Source organism: Musca autumnalis, unplaced genomic scaffold (assembly GCF_047663935.1).
Source record: "Musca autumnalis isolate F117 unplaced genomic scaffold, ASM4766393v1 scaffold_1, whole genome shotgun sequence".
Taxonomy (NCBI): Eukaryota; Metazoa; Arthropoda; class Insecta; order Diptera; family Muscidae; genus Musca; species Musca autumnalis.
In genome coordinates, this window is record NW_027411644.1 from 216,859,166 (window position 1) to 216,885,817 (window position 26,652).

Genomic DNA, 26,652 nt, shown 5'->3' on the forward strand with positions numbered 1-26,652 from the left:
ATTTTCTTGTAAAAGAGAATAAAAACTCCTTACTCTCTGAGAAAGTTCTTGCTGGACAATTATTGCTGGGAAAGTAACCAGACAGACCTATTTATGGCACAACAATACAGGTACAGCGGCAAAAACAGCTGATCTTCATACCACTTGTCAAAATTAATTATTGTGAATAAAATCACATACAAAATGTAAACAAGCAATTCACAGTAATGTACTATTAGGTCTGTCTGGTTACTCTCCCGGCAAGAATTATCCAGCAAGAACTTTCTCAGAGAGTAAGGAGTTTTTATTCTCTTTTGAAAGAAAATAGTAAAAAGTAAACAGACACCTTCCCAGCAAAAACCGCCAATGAAGGAACCAAAGGAAACAAAAATGCAGTATTTTATGAAAAAGAAAATGACGCAAAAAAGTATCTGTCCACTTTGCCACTCTGTTCTCCAAACAAACAACACAATTAGGCTCGCTATTTCCACAATAAAATTGTTTTTAATTTTCACAAACATATCAACAAAAAATTAAAAACAGATGACTGATTGTTTTCAGGAAGAAGAAGAATTGCTAGTGCTTGCTAGACGAAATTTGTCCAGCAAGAATTTACAAACTCTCAGTAAACGAACTGTCAAAATGTCTCTCTCGATTCGCTCTCTTTTGCTGGTTTTTTGTGTTAACAGACGACTTCCAGAAACAATTGGTACAAATTGTTACAAATTTTAGGGTAATCAGACAGACTTATTGTGAGCAAATTTGACGTTTTGTATGATTTGATGTAACACCTTCTTATTCCACCATGGACCTATTATAATGTGGCATAAAACGGCGGAGTGATTGTTTTCAATCTGTCAAACTTTTTTTTAGTTATTCTGAATAAATTGTATGAAAACGTAAACAAACATTCTGACTGATTGAAGAATTTTCGTTGAAAATGGAATTGTTGTTTTGCTAGTTAGGTGACTCGGTCAATAGATCTTGATTTCGACACTTCTTCAATGGAGATCAGCTGATATTTCTATGCCACCTTGTAAATGCACCATGATTTTTCCTAAACACACTGCATTTGTAAGGGATTATCAAATGCGTCGAGTTGAAAACCTGGTTTTTTAGGATATCACAATGCACTTGGCCTTTCCATCGGAACTGGAGATCAGTAGTGGAATTCTGTAACTCATTTTTTGAGTTTCCGACAAAAATCGCTAAAATTAAAACGTAAAATTCTGAATGAAAATTATAAATAAAAGTTGATAACACTCTTGCTATCGGTAGGACTTAGCGACAGCTTTATTTTGGTTGTTAACTTACCGAAAATTTTCGTTAATTACCGAAATCATAAGCATTTTAATTTTATCGATATTTGCCGGTAACTCGAAAAATGAGTTACAGAATTCCACTACATGTGGTCTTAATGTGCCACTTTGTACATGCACCCACAGTTTATACAGTTGGACACTAATATATACATAATTGTTCCACAAACATCCCAGAAGGGACAAGGGAGACTTCTCTCATATCAATGAGTGCACCCCGATTCATATTAGCTCAATGATATGGGACCTACAGTTTATCGCCGAGTCCGAACGGCGTGTCCTAAGACACCACTTGTAGAGAAGTTTTACATGGCTGAAATACTCAGGAAATGTCGCCAACATTACTGAGGGGTATTTTGCAAACGTTGAAAATTTTGATGTTTGACTGGCCGGGGAATCGAACCCACGACCTTCAGCGTGCAAGGCGGGTGTGCATACCATTGCACCACGTTGGCACACTAAGCCCACCTGATTATTATGTTTGTTGTCAAAAACATTATTGTGATTTAAAATACAAAGAAACTCAAATCACAATAATATAAAAGCTATTATGTTTGTTGTCAAAAGTTGTTAACAGAACTCTGAATGGCCGACCTTAGGCCTTACATGCACCATGACTTGTCCAAGGCATATTACCCCCAGTTTTTGTAAAAATTTTTATTCTTCTCACACGAATTGTCAAATTTTGTAGATCGATTTACTCGCTTTAGCGCAAATGTAGATCGCTGATTTTTAAATGAGGAATCCTTAACGATATATGGAACGGGTATACGAAAAATTAGATGTGTATGTCATCTGGGGGCTGAGCTATGAATGCCTAAACTATTACGAATATAGACGAACGAACAAAAATAAGTTACAAAAACAGGGGGTTAATATTAGGTAAAAATTACTTTTTTGTAAATTGGGGTTTCAAAATGTAATAGGGTCTACTCATGAAATTTGAAACTTCCAAATATGCTACCATAAAATACTTATTTTCAACCTAAAGGTGTAATAAAAAGGAGCTGTGACAGTTCTGAATGTTTTATATTTTCATTTTGATTCAAATTTATTCTATTTTAAAGTATTTCCCACAGTTTATACAGTTGGACACTTAGCCCACCTGATTGTTATGTTTGTTGTCAAAAACATTATTGTGATTTAAAATACAAAGAAACTCAAATCACAATAATATAAAATCTATTATGTTTGTTGTCAAAAGTTGTTAACAGAACTCTGAATGGCCGACCTTCTATAGGCCTTGGTATTTCCAAAATGTATTTATGTTTATCTTGAGAAACATTTAAGAACGACCCTATTATTCAGTATTTTCTTTGACATTTAATTTTCAATAACAACAATATTGTTTTTGTAAATTTGTTAGTTGTTGTAATGCATGCATTTACCTTCTATAAATTTACCTTGCTGAATTCGGAATAGAATTACAAACGCTGGGTTTTGAAACACTACATTTTAGAATATCATATTCCACTCTGAGATTTGAGCTTTCGCTTCTGTGGTATTTTCTAGGGAAAACTGTCGTCGTTAAGATAGCGACATTGGTAAAAAGTCCCATTTAAGTTTTCAACTCATGTTTTAAGTGCTAGTGTAAATGTGGCATAAGACTTACTTAACTTCATTTGGTAAATCCAAGGCCTATAGAAGGTCGGCCATTTAGAGTTCTGTTAACAACTTGTGACAACAAACATATGCTCTGTTCCAGAACCTGCTAGAAGCTAATATTTTTTTACTACGATAACATTTTTTCCTTTATGTTATCGGAAAAAATAGTAAAAATTAGTAGATTCTTGCAGTACTGGAAATGGACCAATAGTATTTTATTTTATAGATTTTATATTATTGTGATTTGAGTTTTTTTTTGTATTTTAAATCACAAGAATGTTTTTGACAACCAACATAACAATCAGGCGGGCTTAAGGCCAGAACAGAATCAATCGTCGCTTGCTTTGCTTGCTTCCCCAAATGTCAAATTATAAAGGAATGCCAGATCCTCTTTGCAAATCCACCTGCGTTCCCCTTTAGGAGGCTCTGGCATTCCTTTATAATTTGACATTTCGGAAGCAAGCAAAGCAAGCGACGATTGATTCTATTCTGGCCTTTAGTGTCCAACTGTATAAACCAAAAAATCGAGGCAAGCAAAAAAAATCCATTGAGTTTTGACCTTAAGCCGTAAACACATCCAACGTTTCAGTAAAGTTGGTCGTCATTTCTGATAAAAAGAATAAAGAAAAATTCGATCTATGTTGCCCTTGCTCTTTTATTTTTATCAGAAGTGGCACTCAACTTTACGGAAACGCTGGATTTTTCTTGCTTTCTTGGCTTGCCATTTCTGGTAGGTAAAAGTATAAAGAGCGGCCGAGACAAATTCGAACTAGGTAGCCCTTTGACTGTGTTTTCGGCTTTAAGGCCTCTTCACTCACATAAGAGGATTTCTGGCTTAATTCATTAAGCTGCATGTTCTTCCGGCTTTAAGTCAAAAGTCAAAGCATACGAAAATCATGTTTCAGCACACATCTCTCCGCATCTCTTCTTTCAAGCTGAATAATTTCATGCGCAATGAATTGAGATATAGTTTTGGTCGACCCAAAGTAGATGGAAACAATAAACAATCCATGATTAGTAAAGTGGAGCCAAACATGGAACATTTAATGGATAGCAATAGTAATGTGGTTGCTGGTTTAGTTGTCTTCTCGGAGTTTCCAATTCAAGATATTATGGGAGCAAATTAGAGATCATGGTGCAATTATTAGGTGTTGCAAACAACTAATCTCAATACCAAAATTTGGTACAGAACAAGAATTGTGATAACTTCCACAGCAACAATTATTCAGCAACTTCTTTTGAGAGAGTAAAATTGATTGGGACAAATTTCTCCAGCAAAAATATCGCAGTTCTTCGTAACACAACTGTCAGAAGATCGTTCTAACTAGGCATTTACGCCAGGCAATTTGTCTTCAAATACAACTCTGATTTACTAACACATACATACATTTGTCGGCTGTCTCCCAGCTTTCCATCATTTTTTCACAGACAGTAACAAATTTTTGATATTTTTGTAAAATTAAGTGTGATAATAATTAAAATGTGCTGAAAACAAAAGAACATGAACAAAAACAAAATATGTGAACAGAAAACAAAAAGAAATCGACGATTTTCATTCATATTTTACAACTGTTTTTTCAGTTGTCTGGACGCCTACGTAACACAGGCAAGTTGTGGATTTTTGACAATCAGTACATGTACTAAACTGCCCTGTCATGTGTAAACGCAGGGTAAAGCCGCAATAGGTCTGTTCAATAGTCCAATAAAATTGAGAGAGATTTTTTATGTATTTATTAGGTAAAACCTGTTAAATATGTGTCATTTGCATACTTTTAGGGGCAAAAGTATTAGGAAATATACGTTTCTTTTTGTGAAGACCCTAATGTCTATATAAAATTAACAAAATTATTACAATATTCACATACACATGTAGGTATGTACTATATATGACATTTCACTTTATGGATAAGTTAGAAAATAAACATCCTACAAATGCTATAATGGGTGATGTTGAGCAAAACTCTTAGCAGATATGCTCATATGTATGTATGTAAATATGTAAAATATAGGACATGGAACTTGAGTTCAACAGCAACATCATTGAACTCACTATGACATTGTATGAATGTGTCATACATTGCTATATAAACGAAACCATAATGTATGTAGTCAGGTTGCAAATGAATGATAAAAAGTTAAATGAATTTGTAACAAGGATGTCAACAGGTATGTATCAACATCAACAACAACAAAGACAAGTGACCTCAATATGTAGTACACATTTGTATTGTGATGTAGGAACATATTCATTCTATGATGAATCCTGCTACTACACTATGTATGTGGTGTACTATTATTGTAAATTATGTATGTATATATGTATGTATGTAGGTAAATACATTAACTTCCTCGGTAGGGGCCTATTTGTTAAAATGGGAAATGTTGAAACATCCTAACAGGATGTAAAACAGAAAAGCTCTTTGTGTTTCTCTTCTCGACTTTCCTTTCAAATTTGTAATAAATGTAAAATATTTGTTTTGTAGATATGTAAAACAAAATCTGTTATTTTTTCATTGTTGTAGTTACTTTTTTGTTTAATATTTCTTATTACATACTAAAAACTGGCACCTTTTTAAACAATTTTAGCATTGACTAACAATTTTGTTATGAATTTTACTAATTTCCCCCAAAAAAATTAATGTTTGTTACAACTTTGTATATTTTGTGTGGTTTAAGGGTTTAACGGATACTTAGCTTTCTGTATTTAAAATTATTAAACCCATGCCTTTTGACAAAAATTGTTAAATTAATTTTTTTCTTCTTCTTTTGTCTTTAGGTTATCAACATTTATATAAGCGTCCCGATGAATTGGATAACGGCATGATCCAGCCCTATTACGAGACATTAAGTCAGCGTGAAAATCCAACGTCAGCGGTGCCGGCCTCGACATTCCAACGTAATTCGCCGCTTTATTGGACATTGCAAAATCGCCGGCCGGTGAAACCGCAGGCACCAGTCAATGCTCTGAGTCGTGATGATTTATATGCCACGCCTCTAAAGCGTTCCGAAAGATTGGCTCTGGCTCAAAAGCAACAACAGCTGCAGCAGCAGCAGCAACAAGCCAATGCCCAGCAAGCATCCACTGCAGATCTGCCATCATCACCCAGTGCTGTGCGTCAACGTAACATCAACAACTTCCAAACTTCAACACCCATACGCAACTCAGATTCTTCTCTGCCAGCTGATAATATACCAGCCAAACAACGTCTAAGGAATTGGGATGATAATTCTCCCGAACGTTTGAATACCTGTGCCGATCGCATTGGTCAAAGTAAAACAAGTCTTATGGACTTCAAACGCCTACTTCTGGCCAAATCGGCCAAAAGTAGCACACTGCCCAAGAAAATGTCTGCTGTGGAGTTATTAAAGAAAAACAATCTTACCAATCAACAAAATTCCTCCCCATTGTCTCCTCACAAGCCCTCCGCCACTTCCTCCAATCCCATTAGCATTACTGGCGGTGGCAATTCACAATTGAATTCTTCCATGAAACTTTTAGACTTAAGTGGTTCTCCCAAAACATTTGCCAATCGTCGTATGTTGCGTCAGGGACAATTTGGTTCCCCATCCAAATCATTTGCTCCCAAATTGAAAACTACACGCTCCAATTCATTGCAACGTACCGATATTATGTCCACAACTATACCTGAAGCCAACAGTGAAGAAGATCATCACAGTTCGTCGGCCAACAGTTCCCTAAATACTTCGAAAAATTCTGAAGAAGAAAATATCATTGATGATGAGTGCTTCAATATTAAACGTAATATTTTCCTTCAAGCTGAGGAGAATAATTTTATGCGCAATGAATTGAGATCTAGTTTTGGTCGTTCCAAAGTAGTAGATGGAAACAATAAACAACCTATTGTTAGTAAAGTGGAGCCGATAATGAAACCCTTAACGGATAGTAGTAGTAATGTGGCTGCTGGTGGAGGCGTCGGGATGGGTATTTCCACACTAACCTCAATGATGGCCAATGTTAATATTGCAAATCCAGCAGTGGGAGGAGGAGATCATGTAAGACTACCACCAAGTGGTGTTGCATCACCCAACGCACACACTACAGCTGCTTCCTTAGCTAATATGCCAGCATTAGAGACTGCTTTATAAGAAGGGAAAGTTGGATTTACAGTGAAAATTAATTTAAAAAAAAAAAACTTAAATATTAGTGGCGACTTTTTAAAGGCAAAATGGAGTAGGTTCAAAATTTTAACTTTTTGCGTATTGAAGGAAATCAATAAGTTATAAGGATAAAAGATTTACAAGGGCATATTAGAATGACAACTTGTTTTCAATGTCAATGACGTATTCCATGTCTCGGTTTTACAAGCTTCCATTGGTACAAGAAGTGGTGATATAAATAAATGGCTGATTAAAAGTCAGATAGCCAACAAATATACGAACACATTTTCGAACTGCTCAAATAGTGGTGAAATTCTGTAACTCATTTTTTGAATTAACGACAAAAATCGGTAAATTTAAAACGCAAAATTATGCATGAATAATTATGTATTAATAAAAGTTGACAGCACTCTTGACATCGCCAGGAATTAACGACTACTACCTTTTGGTCTCTAGTTTACGTTAATTACCTAATTTATAAGCATTTTGATTTTACCGGTATTTGTCGGTAATTCGACAGGTATTTTTACTTTTGAGTTATTGAACAATTTGTACAAATTAGGGTTATAAAACACGCCCAATGTGTGCTATGCCTGTACAAAGAAAGGATGTTAAAGAGCACAGTGTAAAATGTAAACAAATAGGTACAACATTTTGACACCTAAAGTAGTAAATGCTATTTTCTGGAGGATCTAGTTCAAAGGGACAACCTCATCCGCCTTTAAAATTCTGTATTAGCCTAAAAATATACTACAAAATATATAAACAACATTTGGCGGGAAATGCAAATGAAAAATAGTGTTTTATAGTTTGACTTTAAGGCCTCGACACATAAGAAGCATGGCAGCTGAATTCATATCTGGTAAAAGAATAAAGATCAAGTTCGACCTAATAAAAAGATTTCAGAATCACATTTGAATTAGGTCGAACTTATGTGTGGAGGCCTTCCCATTAAAGAAAAATATTGAATCTATTAAGGCCTGGGTACATAAGCGGCTTTGCTTGGTTGTAATAATAAATAAAATAAAAGAATAAAGGAGGCCGAGCCAATTTCGAACTGGGTTGCCCTTTTCTTTTTTATTCTTTTATAAGAAGCAAGCAAGGCAACCAGGCGAGGCAGCTTATGTACGTAGGCCTTTAGAGTACGTTTGCATACTACTGGATTTAGTTAATCCAGTGGAGGACTTGTCATGCTCAAGTTTTTTAAAGGAAAATATTTTGTAATATTGTAGCGCCATTTGTTCTCATTTTAGGAAGACGAAAGACCTTAAAAATAAATTCATATTATACCCAAAGTTAAATATTTTGCTTGTCAAAAGCTTTAGCTACAGATTTCATTACTTAGGAAACCTTTGATGAAATTAAATGTCAAGTATTTTACGCATTAACACTTTTCCTCGTCTTTGGGTCTTTTTCATAGCAATTCGAAAAAATAACGAAATACTTTTTTTTAATATATCCAAATTTGTATTGATATTTTTCTTGTTAAAAAATACACTTACAGATTTCTTTGGTTCAGAGACGGAATATTTTCCTCTTTAACACATTTCCCTTGAAGTTATGAGTAAAGGTATCGACACATAAACGATTGGCTTTCTAATTTAAATTATTTCTGGCAAAAGGCTAATGGTCTGTTTCACTAAGGCGATTCGAATACAAATTCGTTCGAACTACTACCAAACTTCTGTTTATTGAAACATATTTGATTCATTTTTGTTTTCAATCAAATACGAATTTTCCACTACAACAGGAGTTTGACTGTAATTCGAACGAATTTGAATTCAAATCGTCTTAGAGAAACAGGTCATAAAGGACAAAGAACAAATTAGTTGAAATTTGGTTCAGCCATTCTTTAGTCTTTCACCAGAAATGACTTGAGAAAGTCCGAACGTTTGCCTGTCTATTACTGGCAGGTTGGAACGCACGACCAATTTGGTAACCAAAATTAGATCAAGTTTGAAGATCGTCCACTCATTCGGTTACCTCCTCTAAAAAAGTTCAACATTTTTCGCACTATAACTCTCGAAGCGGGTAACCGATTGTGTCCAAACATTGCATATCGTAATATTTCCTCATGACATTGGTCCACCCTTTCAAAAACACCCAGATAAAGTTTCAAAATTGTTGGCACAAGTGCAGTTTAGGGACTCTTGTTGGATAGGCGTGATTTTTTTCTAGCAGATAGTGCTCGAAGCCCCTTTGACGACAGTACAATTTTTGGCGCAAATCCACACTTCTTTTCTGAGATAATGTCTTACGGCACCAACCCTAATGACTGATGACCAAAAAACATACGGCCTGGGTTTCGGATATGACCTTTTCTCATCGAAAAATTTATTCCAAACGTACATCAAATGCTGGTTCCACAACCTGCAGGAATCTACAAATTTTTACTACGATAACAATTTTTCCTTTATGTTATCGAAAAATATAGTAAAAATTAGTAGATAATTGCAGTTCTGGAACAGACCACAAGTTCCAATAAGGTCTATATAGGAAAACATCCCTCACAAAAATTCAACATTTTTGCTTAAGTGCAGTTCAAGGGCTGTTCGGGAACTATTTGCAAATGTTTACCGAAAGTACTTCATTTGGTCTTGTTTACAGCGATATAATATTTTTTTCTTAGGCAAGGCCATGCTTTGTTATCCACAAAGACCAACTAAAGTGTCTGATGGGCATGGTAACTATAAATTAAAGGTATGGGTACATAAGCTGCCTCGCCTGCTTGCCTTGCTTCTCTGCTTCATTCCTGACATAACAAAACTAAAAGAATAAAGAAGGCCTAGCCAATTTCGAACTAGATTGCCCTTTTCTTTTTTATTCTTTTATCAGAAGCAAGCAAGGTAAGGAGGCGAGGTTTCTTATGTATCCAGGCCTTAAAGGCCTGTTATTTCGTTTGTATCTCTGGTTGGGTTAAAATTTCGTGCATCTGAATATTTTCAAAAAGATGGACCTTATCAAAATTCAAAATGTTTTCCAAAAAAGTGCACTTCAAGGACGTGTCTAGGATCGTTTTGAAATTTTTTGCAGCAAGTTCATACTTCTTGAAATAAAAATTCGCTAAAGCTGTAAAAAAACTGCTCTCACCACCTAAAATGACTAGTGTGTAAGATAACTTTCGATGGTAGTACCCGATTTGAAGTAAATTTTGCACATCGTAATAGTTCTTCCAAACTTATGTTGAATGCGAAGGAGTATTTTGGTAGACAACTTCCAGTGCCTGTCCTACAAAAGTTCCAACATTTAAAGTTAATTTCGTATAGTTCTCGCGGTTCTTGCTACAACGAATCAGACAATTTTGTTTTGTTTTGATTTTTTTTTTTTTGGTACAAAGACGCATCTCTAGCACCAAAAGAGAAAGATAGTACTAGAAAGTACTTTCTTGAAGGTTCTGGAACACAACTATTTATAACTTTAAATGTCAAAATTTTGTACCTATTTCTTTACTTTAGGAAGAGGTAACTTTGATTAGAATGATTTTTAACATAACCTCAAACTTAAATTCGAAATCTGATAAAACGTCATTAGTTTGAGAAGTACCCTATTTCCATGGAGTATATACCTATACACCCAACGTCTCCCAATATCTTCTATTTTCCCTTTCTTAATGAACTTATTCCATTTTGCCCAAAAAAATTCACGTCAAACAAATACATCTGCCAATTATAGAAAGAAATACCAGAACCTTATGCATTTACTTACTAATATTGGAAACAAAATTTATGATATCGTAACCAATTATCAAGCAAAACAATCAAATCAATTCGTATATACCACTATGGAATTTAGTTATACACATATACAAGCAAATATAGTTAGTTAGCTTTTTCCTAAGTTATATAACAAATGAAAAGCAGAGGAAATAAATCATAGAAAAAACTATGCAAACGAAATCTTAGCAATCACTAGTAAAGCCAGGTAATTAAGTACTCCTTTGACAAGAAAACAAATCCATCCCGTTTTATGTAATTTTTCAAAGTGTAAAGTCAATGGAGACGATATGTAACAAGGGACTAAACGATCCCTCATACTTGACAATTTTCCATCAATGTGTTACATGTCAATTCTAGTATTGACTTTGCACCCAAACATTTTCCAACATTGTTTATCAACACCACTGTAAATTTCTTATTTAAAAAATAATTATTATTGTATTAAAAAAACATTATTTTGAATTATATTTATGTTGAAATAATTTTTGAAGATAAAAAAATAAAATAGAATGCAGCAACTATTTATTAAAAGCAACAACAAATTGTTTAGCCTTAAGATTTAATGCTTATTTTTCATTATAATAATTCTAAAAATATTTAACTATGCCTTTCTTTTACATACATACATATGCCTTTGTACAAATCGTAGGTATTTTTTAAAACTTGTGTATTATCAAAATATTTTTTATTTAAAATAACGAAAACAATATTAAATTAAACTAAATTATTTAAATTCATTGGCTATTATCTATATAAAGAATATATATTAATTATATTTAAGCGTTTATTTTTAATAATTATTAATGAGTTTATATCTTACGTTTTTTTCTTTCTTTAATTTGCAATAATGTTTATTTTATTAATAATTAATAATATTATTTATTTACACACACAAATCCCCCAAAATCAGCAAAACAAACAAACCACGACCAGCCTGTATTTTTTGTTTAAGATTTAGTTTCTTCAATTCAATTTAATTTCCACATAAGCAAAACAAAAATTATACATACATATTTTATTAAGCAATTTAGTTGATAATGTTATTAACAATAACTGAAAAGCAAGCAAAACAAACAAACAAATCGAGAAGCAAATAAAGGAATTTAAAAAAGAAGTTACAAATAAAAAAAAACTTGTATTTGTTGTTTTTATTATGGTTTTGAAAAGAAGGTAAGTATGCGCATGTAGTGAATTATAAATGACACCATACTGCATATAAAAAACTTACTTTAATCGTATACCTTGTGGTCCCGTTGAGTTCATCCTAGAAAGTATGGAAAGTGTGGACCGGGACACACTAGAGTGATTTCATTGAACAAATTTTATAAAATTATGTTCCATAGTATGTAGACTAATATCAAGAAATTGATGTAATGTCCCCATTAAGAACGATCTAAGAACGCCTAATTGCATGTAATATTTTCAATGAAATCACTTTAATATGGACCGGAACTTATTATCATAATTTTGGTTGCTTTGTTGTCATAACAAATCTCATGAAATTAGTCGTTCTTAGATCGAGTTCCATACTAGAGTAATTTTATGAAATTGTAGTAGTGGGGAACTCGTCATTTGCTTTGTGTTGTTTAAACTTCGTCAAAATATGTATTTCAGTTGCACACTCATACATTAGGTATGTACGATAACTTTCCCAGCAGTAATTTGAGTAATTATAGACTCAGCAAGTTTCAGCAACTTCTCTCAGTGAATTTTAGTCTCTCAAGCAAGAAAAATTGCAGAAAGTTTTCGACAACATTTTGCAAAAACTTGCAAGGAAGTCAGCTGTTTCCGAAAAAGTATGAAAATTGTTTTTGTTTCTTTTGATATTTTAAACCAAATGGAACAAAACATAAATTTTAAAATTACTTTTGACTTATTTAAAGCAGTAATCCTATTCACAACGCTTTAAAATCTAAAAAAAAATGGGAAATTGAGAAACTTTATTGGTCAAAAATGTTATCAAGTTATTAACATTTAACAGCTGATTAAAAGTCAGCTGGCCGAACTTACAAGTTTTTACGGGACAAATCTTCCCAGTCAAAAATTTCAAGTTCTCAGTGATAAAATTGTCAAAAAATCTCTCTCAATTCGCTCTCTTTTGCTGGATAATTTTGTTATCGAACAACATTCAGTACAATTTTTTTCGAATTTGTACAAATTTTTTTGGTTGTCGTACAGACCTATTGTTCCTCGAAAATGCAACTAACGTATCAGAACACATGTTTTTTTTAATCCTTTTGAAAATGTGTATTTTTTAAGTTTTGAAACACGTAGCTTAGTAGTTCTTAAATGCAACGGCGTTAAGAAACATAATACTTCGCACATTTTCAGTCATTTGTAAAGCAACGGAAGTCAGCCTATATTTGTATGTTTGTTTTTCTGTTCAATCTGACTCTGGGTCTATCTCCAGTTGCAGGAAAATGCCTGCTTCGATGGGATGTAGCCGCAGATCCACTGGAGTTAGATGAGTAGGTTTGGCGGGGCAGTTGAGAATGTATTTCGTGTCGTGCGGGCCCATGCCGCATACTGGACAGATGTCTTGCAGGTCGCAATCGATCTCCGCCCAATAAGAGCTTAGGCGACTGCAAGCAATTACTGCAACGAAAGCATCTCATTGTGTTGCTGTACTGGAAGAATCTCTGCCTCCTCATGTAGATGGTCCACTGAAGACTTGAGGTGGGACCCTGTTGCTGTTCTCAGGTTTGAATCTTTTTCCAATTCGTATCACATAATCTCTATCGCATTGTATGTGGTCAACAAGGTTTCTTTATCTGCACCCCAAGTGCTGCCGTCTAGGGACTTGAGGACCTTGTTCCTACTTTTCAGTTTGTCGCAGATAGCTGTGGCGTGTGCGCACGACTTGAATGTAGTGTCGAATGTGACCCCTAAAATTTTGTGGTCGGAATTCTGCTACCGTCGACCATGAAATTCAACTCTCTTCCAAACTGTCCATGTGGTGAACATAGTGGCCGTAGATTTTGTGGCGGAAATCTGCATATTCTTCGAGTGGAAAGAGGTGGTAAGATCGGTTAAATAGCAGTTCATTCTCTCACAGATGTCATCAGGGAAGGTATCTGACGCCAGGATCGAGCAATCATCCGCATACGTTACAATATCAATGCCATCTGGAGGGGGCGAAATACAGGAGAGATAGAGGTTAGACAGTTCCGAAGTTATCACCCACCTTGTGGAAATCCCTGTTTTACTCTACGGGCTTTGGATTGTTCCTGAATTCCACGTACGACTGGCGTCCACAAATATAATTGACTATCCATCGTTTCAAGCTTGGCCGGAGGGTTGTCTGCTCAATGTCCTCAAACAGCGTGGAGTGCCTGACTGTATCAAACGCTTTTGATAAGTCAAGCGCGTCCATGCTGATGATCGAGGAGGACTAAGGACTCAAGTGTCTTTGCTATTGGATGATTTAGCATTCCTGATGGCATTCGCAACATGATCCATTGTAAACTGTAGTTCATCCTCGGCAGGAAGAGATCTGATGCGACGTAATACTCCTCTCTTCGCCCTGTAACTCTCGGGGTGCTCGACAACTGTCGACTGAAATAACTTGCGCACCTCTTCGGGTCAGTCAACGTAACGTAGCCAAACGTGACTGAGGTCCTATCTTCCCAACAACAATAGGTTCTCAATTTTGCCTTAACATAATGTTCTTTTTTGAAGAAAAAACTCACCTATGCAGAAAAAACTTACCTATTTCCTACGTGATATTAATAATATTGGATTTTATACTATTTTTCTATATATAGTATTCCCTACCCTTCGCCCGCAACTAATCAATTTCATATCCACTTTAAAATATTTTGTTGTTATTCAAACAATTGAATTACAACAAAATATGGACTCAAGCTGAAATAAACACAAAGATATTTTTCTATATGTTTATATTTTTGGCGTATAAATTTATTTACTTAACTAAAAACGTACATTACAACTGTTCATAAATTAGATATCAAACTATATTGAGTATATGAAAATAATAATAAAATATTTTTTGGAATGAAATAAGATATTTTTTAACATCGAATTATAAGAATAAAATAATTTTAATAAAGAAATAAGTTAGTTACACATACATATATATTTCTTTATATCCAATTTCGGCCAACACTACCCGAACGACGTTTGGCAGATTTTTCACCATGCGCTGCATTATCTTTGCGGCCCATCACGGGTGATCCCCCCGAACCAATATTACGTATTAACATCTTTAAACCACGAGCCTGTGCATCACTGGCCTGCGAAACGCTATTGACTTCAGTAGCAATTATACAAAAATCATCCACAATATGGCCGGGAGGACTTATATCAAATGGTAGAATATCGCTTAAACTTTGTTGTGGACGACAAGAGGCACGACGTCGTACATCAACAGCTCCACCTGCCGAAGATGAACTTGTAGCAAGATTTTGTGTACTTTGAGAAACTGATAATTGTTGCTGTTGTTGTTGCAGACGTGATTTCAACAGAGCATTCTCTTCTTGAAGTCGCCTTATAAGAGCAGCTTCTTGTTCTACACGAACAAATGTCGGCTGGGGGAGACATTGATAAATGGTAGCCAAAAAGTTACGAAGTGAAAGCTGAAATGTATCCTGCCATTCTTTTTTGAAGTACAGTGAAAAAGGTTGGGATTCTTCGGGACTGCGGCAGAATGGAAAATCTGTAATGATATATAAATAGTAAACTTACATTGTACTTAAGGACAAGGGGCTTTAAAGACTCAAAATCTGATTTTAACAATTTAAACCACACCAATAGCAAAAGGTAACTTATAATAACGGCTTTATATTTTTAAGAAATTTGAAAAACAATACAAAACGCCGATCGGTAGTATTTTTAAGTTACCGACAAAAATCGGTAAAATGAAAACGCCAAGTTATGAATGAGAAGTGTCATTAAAGTTGACAAAAATTTTGCTATCGGTATGAATTAGCGACAACAAGAGAAGCGGTGCTACAGCTGACACAAATGTGTCTTCCAAAGTGAGTCACAAACTTTTGTGTGTTATATGTGTACTTACAAAACCAATCTTTCCATTCACTTTGCTGTTGAAGTTCTGCAGCCAGTTTTGTAAAGAATTCTGTTATCTTTTCAGTCTTGTTGTGATTGTAGGCTGTTACCAAGTATAATTTTAGCAAGCTATTCTCCAACTTCTTTACACCTACAAAAGAAGGAAATTAAAAATCCAATATAATTAGGAAACAACTAAACTTACGGAACAACTCTAGCTTAGTAAAAACTCTTCGATTTTTTGAAATTTTTTCCGCTGATCACGGAAATGTATAATTTTCTTGGGGGGCGGACCCGGTTACCCAGTTATTGGACCCGAAAGTCCGGGTTTTGTACCCGGTTAGACCCGGCTCTACTGAACCGATTTCTGCAAAATGGGTATCATTGGAAATACCTATCCAACAAGTGGTCATATGATGGGATTATTTTCAGATGGTCAGGTGATATAACCCAAAAACTGGTTTTTGGACCCGGATTTTTCCATAAAACCCTCAAAAAGTCGAAAATGGGTCCATTATGGGCGCACGCTTATTGTATGTCAGATTATAGCTCTCACTTTAACCTTTCCAAAATGGTGCTATATGTTGTAATACCTTCTCTGGATCCAGAGATATGGCCCTTAGAATCTTCAGAACTCGGTTCTGTAGGGCTCATTTCTTTACATTATAGGTGTCTATGGGAAATTTTAAATTTCTAAATTGAACAAAATTTTCTTTTAAATTATAATTTTTCTTTAAATCCGGGTCCAAAAATCAGTTTGTGCGTTATATCACCTGACCACCTGAAAATATTCCCATCATATGACCACTTGTTGGATAGGTATTTCCATAAGCTTTCCAATGATAGTTTTTACTAAACTAGAGTTAAGCCAAACTTACCCATAGAATAGCTATGCTCCAACTTGCTAAAAAGATTCGAGTCCAAATGTTTCCACAACGCCAGTAATCCGTGTAGATCGCTTTGATTTATGCACAAATTAAATTGATCCATAACTTTTTCAGCTCGGAATGATTGGTCTTTCTCGGTGCGTAATTCATTGTCCAGAGCTTTTATTGTATTGGAAAAACCCCGAAACACTAAATACTCATGTAACAGCTTGTCCAGAAATTGTACTTGTGACATGGTAGTGCTTTAAATAGTGGAATACTGTGTTTCCCTTATTTTTCACAGAGGAATAATGTTTTTATTTTTGTTTAGTTCAATGGAATATTCTCTAAAACAAACCCAGATGTGTTTGAGGGTAGGTTCTGTGTACACCCCTGGATTCATTCAAAAGTAGCATTTACAGTCATGACGTACGACAACCGTCAACAGAATTCGTAACTGGACGGCGGAATGATTGATGAGATATCAACGATAAATAGTACACGCTTTCTTTGAGATAATCTCCTACGTATTATTTTTCTTTAGTTAAACATCAATCAAATGATTATCATAAACACATAAAGCCCCAGCAAAATTTGACGGAAGGGGTTCTTTGCGATGACGTGATGTCATGTCATCTTTTGCATTGGTTCAAAGGAAGTCGTGAAAGATCCGATCTTTTCATTAGGATTTGAACCAATGCAAAGGAAGTCGTGAAATATCCGATCTTTTCATCAGCATTTGTACCCATTCCATCGATCCAATAGAGATGATGTTTGCGTTTTTATTTACACACCTGTTTATTTTCATTTTGGTATGTTCCAGTACTGCAAAAATCTACTAATTTTTACTATTTTTTCCGATAACATAAAAGAAAAATTGTTATCGTAGTAAAAATAAGTAGATTCTTGCAGTTTCTGGAACAGACCAAAGTTGTTAGAACTGTCGTCGTGATGTTGTCTTACATTTCCTGCATATCAAACAACTAAAACTTCTAAACAATTGGTATTATATGAAGTCCCAACCATCGAGCTAAAAATAGAATCGGACTGCACACATTGCTATTTTAAAAGTTCCCTTGTCTGTTCTAAATCTGACATAGAATGAAATCAATCAAATCTCGCTTCTTGGAATTTGAAAAAAAGTCCGAAACGAAAAGGAACAAGAATCTGAAAATAAAGAAAAAAGTACTTTTAGAAAGAAACAATTAAAAATAAATTAATTAAGCATAAATGGTATTTTCCATAAAAAGTCTCTCCTCCCCGTTCGTTACATTTTGTTCTTAGAGATCCATAAAACAAGCCGGGTTGTAGATCCCTACATATTTCCGTCACTAAACAAAAGAGTATAAATTACCAAAATGTTGTTATAAAATAACAAAATTATAAAATAAAAGTAATTTACGAAATAAAAATACTTAAAGGAGTGCATTTGGAGTCCATGTTGAAATCTGAACTGGTGATGGGAAGATAATTAAAAAACCTTTTGTAAGATGAAAGTATATCAGTTGCGGAGAACGGAGGAAGTAATCTTTTGCGTTGCAGCGGTGGTGATTGCATTGCAATTTTGGATGTAAACTTTTGAAAAACTAAACTGATAAATTAATTGTAGCTATTTCATGAATTCGTTTGAATTAATAAAGAGTTTTGTTTTTCATGAAAACCATATTTCAATACAGCATTTCCATTTTTCAAACAAGACATGAAAATTTCATGCCAAGGGGTTGGTGAAAATGACATGCCAAAGCATTGGTTAAAATGACATGTCAATGCATGGGTGAACATGATGTGTCAAAGCATTGGTGAAAATGACATGTCAAATCATTGGTGGAAATGACATGCCAAAGCATTGGTGGAAATGACATGTCAACGCATTGGTTAAAATGACATGCTTAGGATCCAGAAAAGAACGTCATCTTTTGGGGTCCACGCTCATATAAAATTCATCGATGAAGATGCTAAAAAGATGACATGCTAGATCACTTGCACCCATGATTGAATGTCATCTTTGGCATCGAACATTTTGCTGGGGCATAGAATTCAATAACCAATTCAATTGCCAGAGCTAATACAATACGATACGTCTCCACAGTAATCAGTCGTACGTACTTCATAAAGCTGCGCCCATATACACGACTTTTTTCATTTGACACATCTGCCCAGCTGTCAAAGACCCATTGACTTGTGGTTTATGTGGTTTATCTATTTTCTTTGCTTTTATGTGTCCAAACGAAAATCTATTCAAATCGTTTCCAAAATATCGCGAGTGTAATTTTCAAATTACAAAACATCCAAAAAGAAATAAATGCGGTTGATGGCGTTGTGTTTGAAATATGAATCGAAAGGCAACACGAGAACAAAATGATATTTCCATAATTATCGCGAACTTACCAAAGCGACTACAGGATAAAATCATAATACGTGAAGGGAACAACAGAAGTAGCAGCAGTGGAGGTGCCAATGTGCTAGTAGATACAAGTAAAAAAGGCGGGAGCAACAAAAATAATGAACCAACAACAACAAAGACTAACAACGAGGATGGATGTCATGATCTGCAACGAGCAGAAGGTGTGGCGACCAATAATAGAAAACCAATGGATGGTGGTGAAATTCCAACTATTGATTATTTTTTGCGTTTGCCTACTACTAGTACTGAAACCGATGTGAAACGAAAGGGGAACGTTGTAGGACCCGTTTTGGAAACCAGCGGGCCAACAACGAATGGCGTGCAGGCGAAAGTGCTACAAAAACATACCATAGAAAATGTGGATCGACAAGAAGCTTTATCGATACCAGGTTTGATACGTCTTAATGCTGAAAATGTAAAGAAATTGAATGAGGCAGCATCGTCGTCAACTGTGACCGCTTCTTCGACGGCATCATCCACTGCAAATGGTTTGCGCAACCATGAACGACGCAACAGACATCAGACGAGACAAGAAGTCTTGGTAATGTCTAAAAATATAATGCCAATGTCTCCGGTGAGACATGTCCAGAGAATTAATCATCCCAATTGGTTTGGACTTTTGGAAGACACGTGGGCTAAACGTTTGCCTCAATTGTTCGAAACACTTCAACAGATATTGCAACAAAATCAAGTTATTGAGGTAATTTTTTTTTTCATATGCTCCAACTCATATATAGCACTAGAGATTGGGATATAAGTTGGATAACCCCTATTTACATATTTTCTATGAAGACTACCTTTGATTGTGTTTAAAGTCTCCCTTCTGGTCACCTAATCTACAAATATTCTATTCTGGCGGTCTTTAAAGATCTTCTTACAGTTGTTTATCAAAATGGCATGCTTGTCTATAAAGACTCCGTTCTGGCCATCTATAAATAGACTCCCTTCTGATCGTGTCAAAAACAACTTTCTGAATTACGCCATCGTAATCGTCTTTAAATACTCGCTTTTAACTCCTTTCTGTAATGACTTTTTCTGGTAGCCGTTAAATAGTCCAACCTGTCTATAAAGATTGCATTTGGTGGCCTATTAATTAAGGCTCTGTTCTGATCGTGTTAAAGACTTTATTTTGTTCACTTATAAAGAATTTCTTATCATCTCTAGAGACTCGCGTTTGATTTTATATTAAATGCCGGTACTTTATAAAGACTCTTCTGGTCTATAATAAGTTACTTCTATATAAATAACCCCCTTTAAAAACTCACGTCTGGTGGCGTATAATATTCCTTTCTGGTCGTCTATAAAGACTTCCTTCTAGTAGTCTATTAAGACTTCCTTCTAGACGTCTATAAAGATTTCCTTTTATCCCTTATAAAGACTTCCTTCTAATTCTCTATAAAGGTCTCTCTTCCTTGACCATGGCTAAGTACTCAACAACGATAAATGATTAACCACACTGTAATTCTTGTTTTCTTACAGAACTGGAATAAATTACATATCTTGCGCATGGAACTTCAAGATATCTTTCAACAACTGCTATTAAAAAATCTCAAATTTTGTTGTGAACAAAAAGTGGATTCATTCTTTTGGAAAGTACTTTTCTACAACATGCGAGAACATCTGAAGGAACAACATCAACATGAACCTGAAGAAGTTTTAAAATACATCAGAGCAATAATAGATGATGGAATTAAATTCTATGATCAACTCTATCAAGAATTGGAACAGCAATATCTCTCAAAAAAGAAGCTTCTTACATCCAATGGTATAGCATCATCGTCATCGCAACGTTCTCAGCAAAAGTTGGAGTTTATTGCCAAGGTTATGGCCCAGAAAATATTAATATGTCTAGGTGATTTGTGGCGTTATAAAATCAAGGATTCTCAGGGCCAAGACTATAGCACAGCAGAAAAGTTCTATCAAAAGGCCCAAGCTTTGGTTCCGTCAAATGGTGTACCCTACAATCAATTGGCCATAATAGCAATACTTAATGTAAGTAATCATTTCTGTTGTTTCCGAAGCAATAATAAATATATGTATGTTAAATATCTTTATAGCGTAAAAAATTCGATGCAATTTACTTCCACATGCGTAGCCTTATGTCTTCCAATGCCATATACTCATCAAAGGAATCCCTGTTGGTTTTATTCGATGAAATACGCAAAAAATATGAAGAAACAGAATTGAAATCATCACCAATACATGCTAATTTTCTTCACAATAACAGCAATAACAACTCCCAGTCGAAATCGATGCGCAAAGAGGTATGGATATATCCAGATGGTATGCGTCGTTTACATCGCACCGATATCAATGGTAATAGCAATTATAAACTGGCGGTTAGTGAAGAGAAACGTTTTAAGGAAATGCCTGTGGAGGAGGTAAGCTATTGCTTTTTTTCCAACATAACTTTTTAATATAATTATGTATTTTATTTATCATTTAAGCTTTTACGTCGCATCATATCACTGTATTTATACATAATTGGAAAGTTGTTTAATGGTGTGGGGTAAGTGCCAAAGTGTTGGTTTTTATGTAAAATGCCAGACATTTTATATGTTTTTGCTTTGTGTTTTAGGATGGAAACCATTGTGGAGCATCAGCGTAAACTTTTAATGCAATTCGATGTTTTGTTACAACATAACATGTTAGGAATTTCAAGAACAAGACTATTGAAAATATTGGCCTTAAATATATTTGTGATGGAGCATAATTTAAATAAAGGTAAATTTAAATGTAGGGTGATATTCTGAATGAAAACTGCCCTCGAGTTTTCTGCGTTAAGTTGAAATGGCAGAGAGACAAAACTATAGGGGAGTTTTCATTCAGAACAACCCCAATATTCTCAATTGTCTTCCTTTTGCAAACAACTAACGAATCATTTTTCTTTTCAGACACTCGACGTTATCATGCATTTAATTTTTGCAATCAATTTTTTGGACTATTGCTGCGCAAAACAAATTCCCTACTGACCGATTTAAATGACAATCCTGAGGAATTTGAAGATGAAAAGTAAATATATTTGAAAGCATTTTTTATGTCCTAAATTACTATATATATAGCCAGGTAATACATGGTGGTGATATAAAGTATTGAAACGCGAAATGCATAAGCAACCGATTGAAACCGGTGTTGAGAATTTAGGCAGAGTCGTGAAATATTTTGTTTTGCTACTGATAGCAGGCAAGAATGCCTTAAGGGTAAACTGCACAGACATTTTTCTTTTGCCGCCTCCATCAGAGACCCAGAAATAGCTATTCAGTCATGCATTCCATATCTAGTTCAGAACAATAACAGAACTGTGAAAAAAAGTAGCTAGATCACCCGAAGCAATGCAGCATTGGTACTGGATTAAGTAAAATGGGGACAACAGTTAAATCTCTCTCGAATCATTACAGTTCCGCGTATTATATTAACCATAAGTTTAAAGGCACCCCGAGAATAATAGGGCGAAAAGCCGATGAGGTACCATCACAATTTACGAGGAACATCTTGCAGATGTCGCGAAATGAAGCTTAGAAAGTGGACAGTGTGGTCCTGCTACTAAAGGCAGGAAAGGATGCAAGCAGAGGCGACTCGTACAGACCGATTTCCCTGATGTCTCCAGTAGCGAAGAATCTAGAGACACTAGTCCTCTCTGTGATGAGAAGCAGTTTCGCAGTATTATGCGCTATATCAGCACATATCAGTAGAGGACTGAGCCAGAACAGCCGACTGAACAGTCATGGTGGCTCTCAACCTATCGAAGGTCTTCGATGCGGTCAACCAGGTAAAACTGTTGGAGGACATAGAGATGACTTTTCTCCAGCCGTGTTTAAAACGTTGGATAATCAACTATATGTGTGGATGTCAGTTGTCTCTGGAACTTTTTAACCTATACCTTTCTACAATTTCACACACCCGGACGACATAGAGTTCGTAATGTACCATTTTGGCGCCTGATCTTATCGTCAATGGCAGTACTTCTTCCATATGAAGAATATGAAAATATACACCGCTAAATCCACTGTTCACGACCTGGACGAAGCCCTGAACATATTGGTCATTGGTGTCATGATTTCGGCCACAAACTACCTTACCCCAAGATATATGGAGTAAGGTTCGATAGATTTTTTGTTAGGTCGTCCGCGCAAGCTAATGCTATTTGCGTCAAGATCAGAAGCAGGAACAAATTTTGCAAGTCGCTGTACTGCAGCACTTGGGGTGCTGACGAAGAAGCCTTTTTGACCTCTTACAAAGGAATAGCCCGGTCTGCGGCAAGCTATGCGAAGGCCGTATGTTATGGATATGTGAGCCCTACACAGTTGTACAATATTCAAACCTGCCAGATTTTACCGTTGCACCAGAACAACAAAATGTCGTTGCAGTACATGCTTGGTATTATTGCCTTGTGGCATCACTGCCAAAGTTTAATGACTTTCCCCATCCAGGCATGTCAGGACAGATCTTTACCATCTAGAGAGAGATTCAAAGGTACAAACGAGAACCTCTAGATCAGCTATAGAATATGTGCGCTTTTTGTTATCAGTGAGCAAAATTTTCAATGCAGAATTACAGAATATAGACAAGGCTAGTAGTTTCGGTATTGAACTGTACTGCAAAATACGTCCGGTTTTGTCATACTAATTAATAAACATTCTTATAATAAATAAATTGTATTAATGTTAAATAACATTAACTCATTCATTATTATTATTTTTTCTGTATAGGTTTATGGATTTGACTACCGTTCTCCAGTATAATAGAATATATGTATTGTGGCTACAACATCATGTAAACATATGGGAGCCCATTAAGAATGAAGAGTAAGTCCCGCCATTCCCTTTTTAACAGTATAATATAAATTAATGTCATATTCTCATTTTCTAGGCACATCTATTTCAATTCTTGGCGTGAACTTGACAAACTATTCGAATTACTTAAGGAAGAAAATTTAACCCTACCCTCTGGTCTGGAGATTAAATTCGAAGAAGATATATTTTTGGCTGGTTTTACACCAACAGCAGCCATAATTCCCAAACCAAAAGATGATAACATATCCGACGAAGGTTTACAGCTTAAGGCAAGATTAAAAATTATTGGTGATTTTGAAAATTTCTACAAAGAGCATAGCAAACGTTTGGAAAGTGTGGAAACCGCCCATTTTGTAAATGAAGTTTTAAATTCAGACATTAGGCAAGCACTGGATGATTTACAGAGTTCACAATCACTTAATGTCAACAACACAATTGGTGATGCAAATGAAAACTGCTGTGACGAAAATGAAATTACGGTGGATACAAATGTGGTTGATGCTGATGATGAGATGGAAAATAATACAGAAAATATTGTTGTCAATGGTAACGCATTGCATATGAAGAATTCCAATAAACCTTTGAAAACAGCATGTCCCATAAATACCAAAACGGAAAATGATCAATTATCACAGTTGTCAAAATTGAAACGTGAATTGGAAGCAAAATCAAATGTTAAGAAAATGTATAGCAATAAATTGGAGGTGAGTTTGTTAATTTATTTTGTGTGGAACAAGTTCATTATTAAGATTGATTTTTTTTTCATATCTTAGGAAATATTAAAATTTGTGGACACGAAGTTATACATTGAGGTTAGACCGAAATATTTGTTGCCAGATACAAATTGTTTCATCGATTGTTTAGAAGATTTTGAGCGTATTGTCAACGAGTTTAGACGTTATACTTTAATTGTACCCCTAACAGGTGAGTTTATAAGAATTGTTCAGCCTCATTCTGAAAGTAAATTCTCCGAGAGTTTTCTAACTCATCTTTTAGTGTAGAAACGGCATAGACAATACTCACGGGAGTTTACATTCAGAATAAGGCTTATTACATTCCATTTATTTTCAAATGCGAATTTCTATTTTCTTAAAACAGTGGTCAAGGAACTCGATGGCCTTTCAAAGGGTGTTAAAGTGGAATCCAGTTTAGAAACTATGCAGAAACATCGTATACATCACTACGACGATGTATCAACCAGAGCCAAAAAGTCATTGGATTTTATAAAATCTGCAAAAAGTCATGTGAAGTAAGTTCACTATCAAAATTCTACCTCAAAATTTGGATCAATAGAAACTAAAATCATTGCATTTGACCTCTTTCTTTCAGGTGTGCCACTACCAAAGGCTCTATAATAAACGCCTCACTATTTGCTCTAGTAGAGGAAGAACATGTTTCAAATGATGATAAAATTTTAGCTACCGCAGTGGCTTTATCAAAAACAATGAGCACTGAAACCATCAAAGGTAAAGATATCAGAAATATTTAACCATTTTTTAAAACATAACAAAATCATACTTCAATTTTCCTTACAGATGGTAAGTGTTTCATACAAACGGAATTGGTACTCATCACCACTGATCGCAATTTACGTGTAAAAGCATTATCGCGTAATTTGACAGTTAGTGAATTGCCAGAATTTATACAATGGGCCAAAGACTGTAACTAAAGGATAACACACGAGTGCTTCAATATGTCGTCTTTATATACTTGTCATTTGTTGCAAGATCATTTTTATATCTCAACCAAAATATTGGTGTTAACATTTTTTTCTTCATATAGTTTTTTATATATATCTTATACAGCTATAGCTGTATACAAATGGAAGAGCATACTTACACATCTAGTACACAAGAAGATCTTCTTTTTATAGTAGTTTTACAATTTATATTTTGTGATGCAAAATGATCCAAAGATGGATTGATGAAAATTAAATTTTGTATGAAGTGTTTTTACACCAAGTGTGCGCAGAAGAAAAAGAGTCTTTTGATAAAATACAAATTGAAATTTGAAATAAAAATTAGCAATTTTTGATAGTCTTGTAGGAGTTTTTTTTTTAATGTTGGTTTTTGTCTCAATATAAATATTTCTGTTTGTGTGCCCTTCCTTCACAAGTGTTTGTAAACGCAAATGTAATAATGGTGTTGGATGAAAATATTACATATTTTACAATAAAATAAATAATTTAAACAAAATTAATACCTCTATGATTTTTTCAATGTAATTGAAGCAAGGCAAATTTATTTATTTATTTATTCATTTATTGCGATTAAAGCAAATTTATCAAAAAACTCATCTAACTTCTTAATGACCCAATATTTAAGAAATGGCATGTCGCCAGATATTGGTAGTTACTATTTGGCAACTAAAAGTCGACTAATAAGTGCTTAAAAATATAGTTACTACCTTTAGTAGCCAATGATTAACTATTTATTTTGTCGATTTTAGTGTTCAAAAAATATCTACGCGAACAATTAAAATTGGACGGTGTTCTAAGAAAAACGCATTATTAAAATACACCCTCAATCCAAGAAGAATGAGCTTAGACTGAACTAAGTCCTACAACAATAAGAAAATTCCAACAAGTGCGAAAATGTCAGCCTGTTTGCCGATTGAAATATACCCCGACCTATGATAGTAAAAGAATAAAAAGTGTACAGTACTTCGAAAATGTACGGGTATGTTCTGAGACACACTTCACATCTCACATGACGTCACAAGTATTTTGTTCACCCCATTTACGCTTATTTTTCGAGTATTTTACGGACGGTCTAGGGCGTACTCTTCTTGTAAAGCCCCCTTGTAAAGCCCAAAAAGCCAATTTTT

At 34.8% G+C, this 26,652-nt stretch overlaps 3 protein-coding genes across 5 annotated transcripts in view; 2 read left to right on the forward strand and 1 right to left on the reverse strand.

The window, feature by feature from the left end:
* gukh (NHS actin remodeling regulator GUK-holder) overlaps nt 1-7,129 on the forward strand; it is a 288,940-nt gene extending 281,811 nt beyond the window's left edge. For all 3 annotated transcript variants that reach the window (XM_073960171.1, XM_073960170.1, XM_073960172.1), the window contains one exon: nt 5,680-7,129. In XM_073960171.1, the coding sequence (XP_073816272.1) occupies nt 5,680-7,010 (1,331 nt within the window). In that variant the 3' untranslated portion in view covers nt 7,011-7,129. The remainder of the gene's footprint in view (nt 1-5,679) is intronic.
* Nucleotides 7,130-14,640: 7,511 nt separating this feature from the next.
* On the reverse strand, nt 14,641-17,033 carry LOC141389119 (WD repeat-containing protein 91). Its single transcript, XM_073960176.1, has 3 exons — nt 16,642-17,033; nt 15,774-15,914; nt 14,641-15,413 (listed from the first exon to the last, which is right to left on the reverse strand). The coding sequence occupies exons 1-3, from the start codon at nt 16,883-16,885 to the stop codon at nt 14,842-14,844; spliced, it is 957 nt and encodes a 318-aa protein (XP_073816277.1). The 5' UTR covers nt 16,886-17,033; the 3' UTR covers nt 14,641-14,841.
* A 1,694-nt stretch (nt 17,034-18,727) lies between these two features.
* Smg6 (Smg6 nonsense mediated mRNA decay factor) lies at nt 18,728-26,021 on the forward strand. The gene is made up of 12 exons (XM_073960174.1): nt 18,728-19,733; nt 20,513-21,025; nt 21,091-21,414; nt 21,481-21,542; nt 21,612-21,757; nt 21,928-22,045; nt 23,743-23,838; nt 23,903-24,530; nt 24,600-24,750; nt 24,925-25,075; nt 25,156-25,292; nt 25,362-26,021. Exons 1-12 carry the CDS (start codon nt 18,960-18,962, stop codon nt 25,493-25,495), a joined length of 3,234 nt encoding a protein of 1,077 aa, XP_073816275.1. The 5' UTR covers nt 18,728-18,959; the 3' UTR covers nt 25,496-26,021.
* Nucleotides 26,022-26,652: the final 631 nt, after the last annotated feature.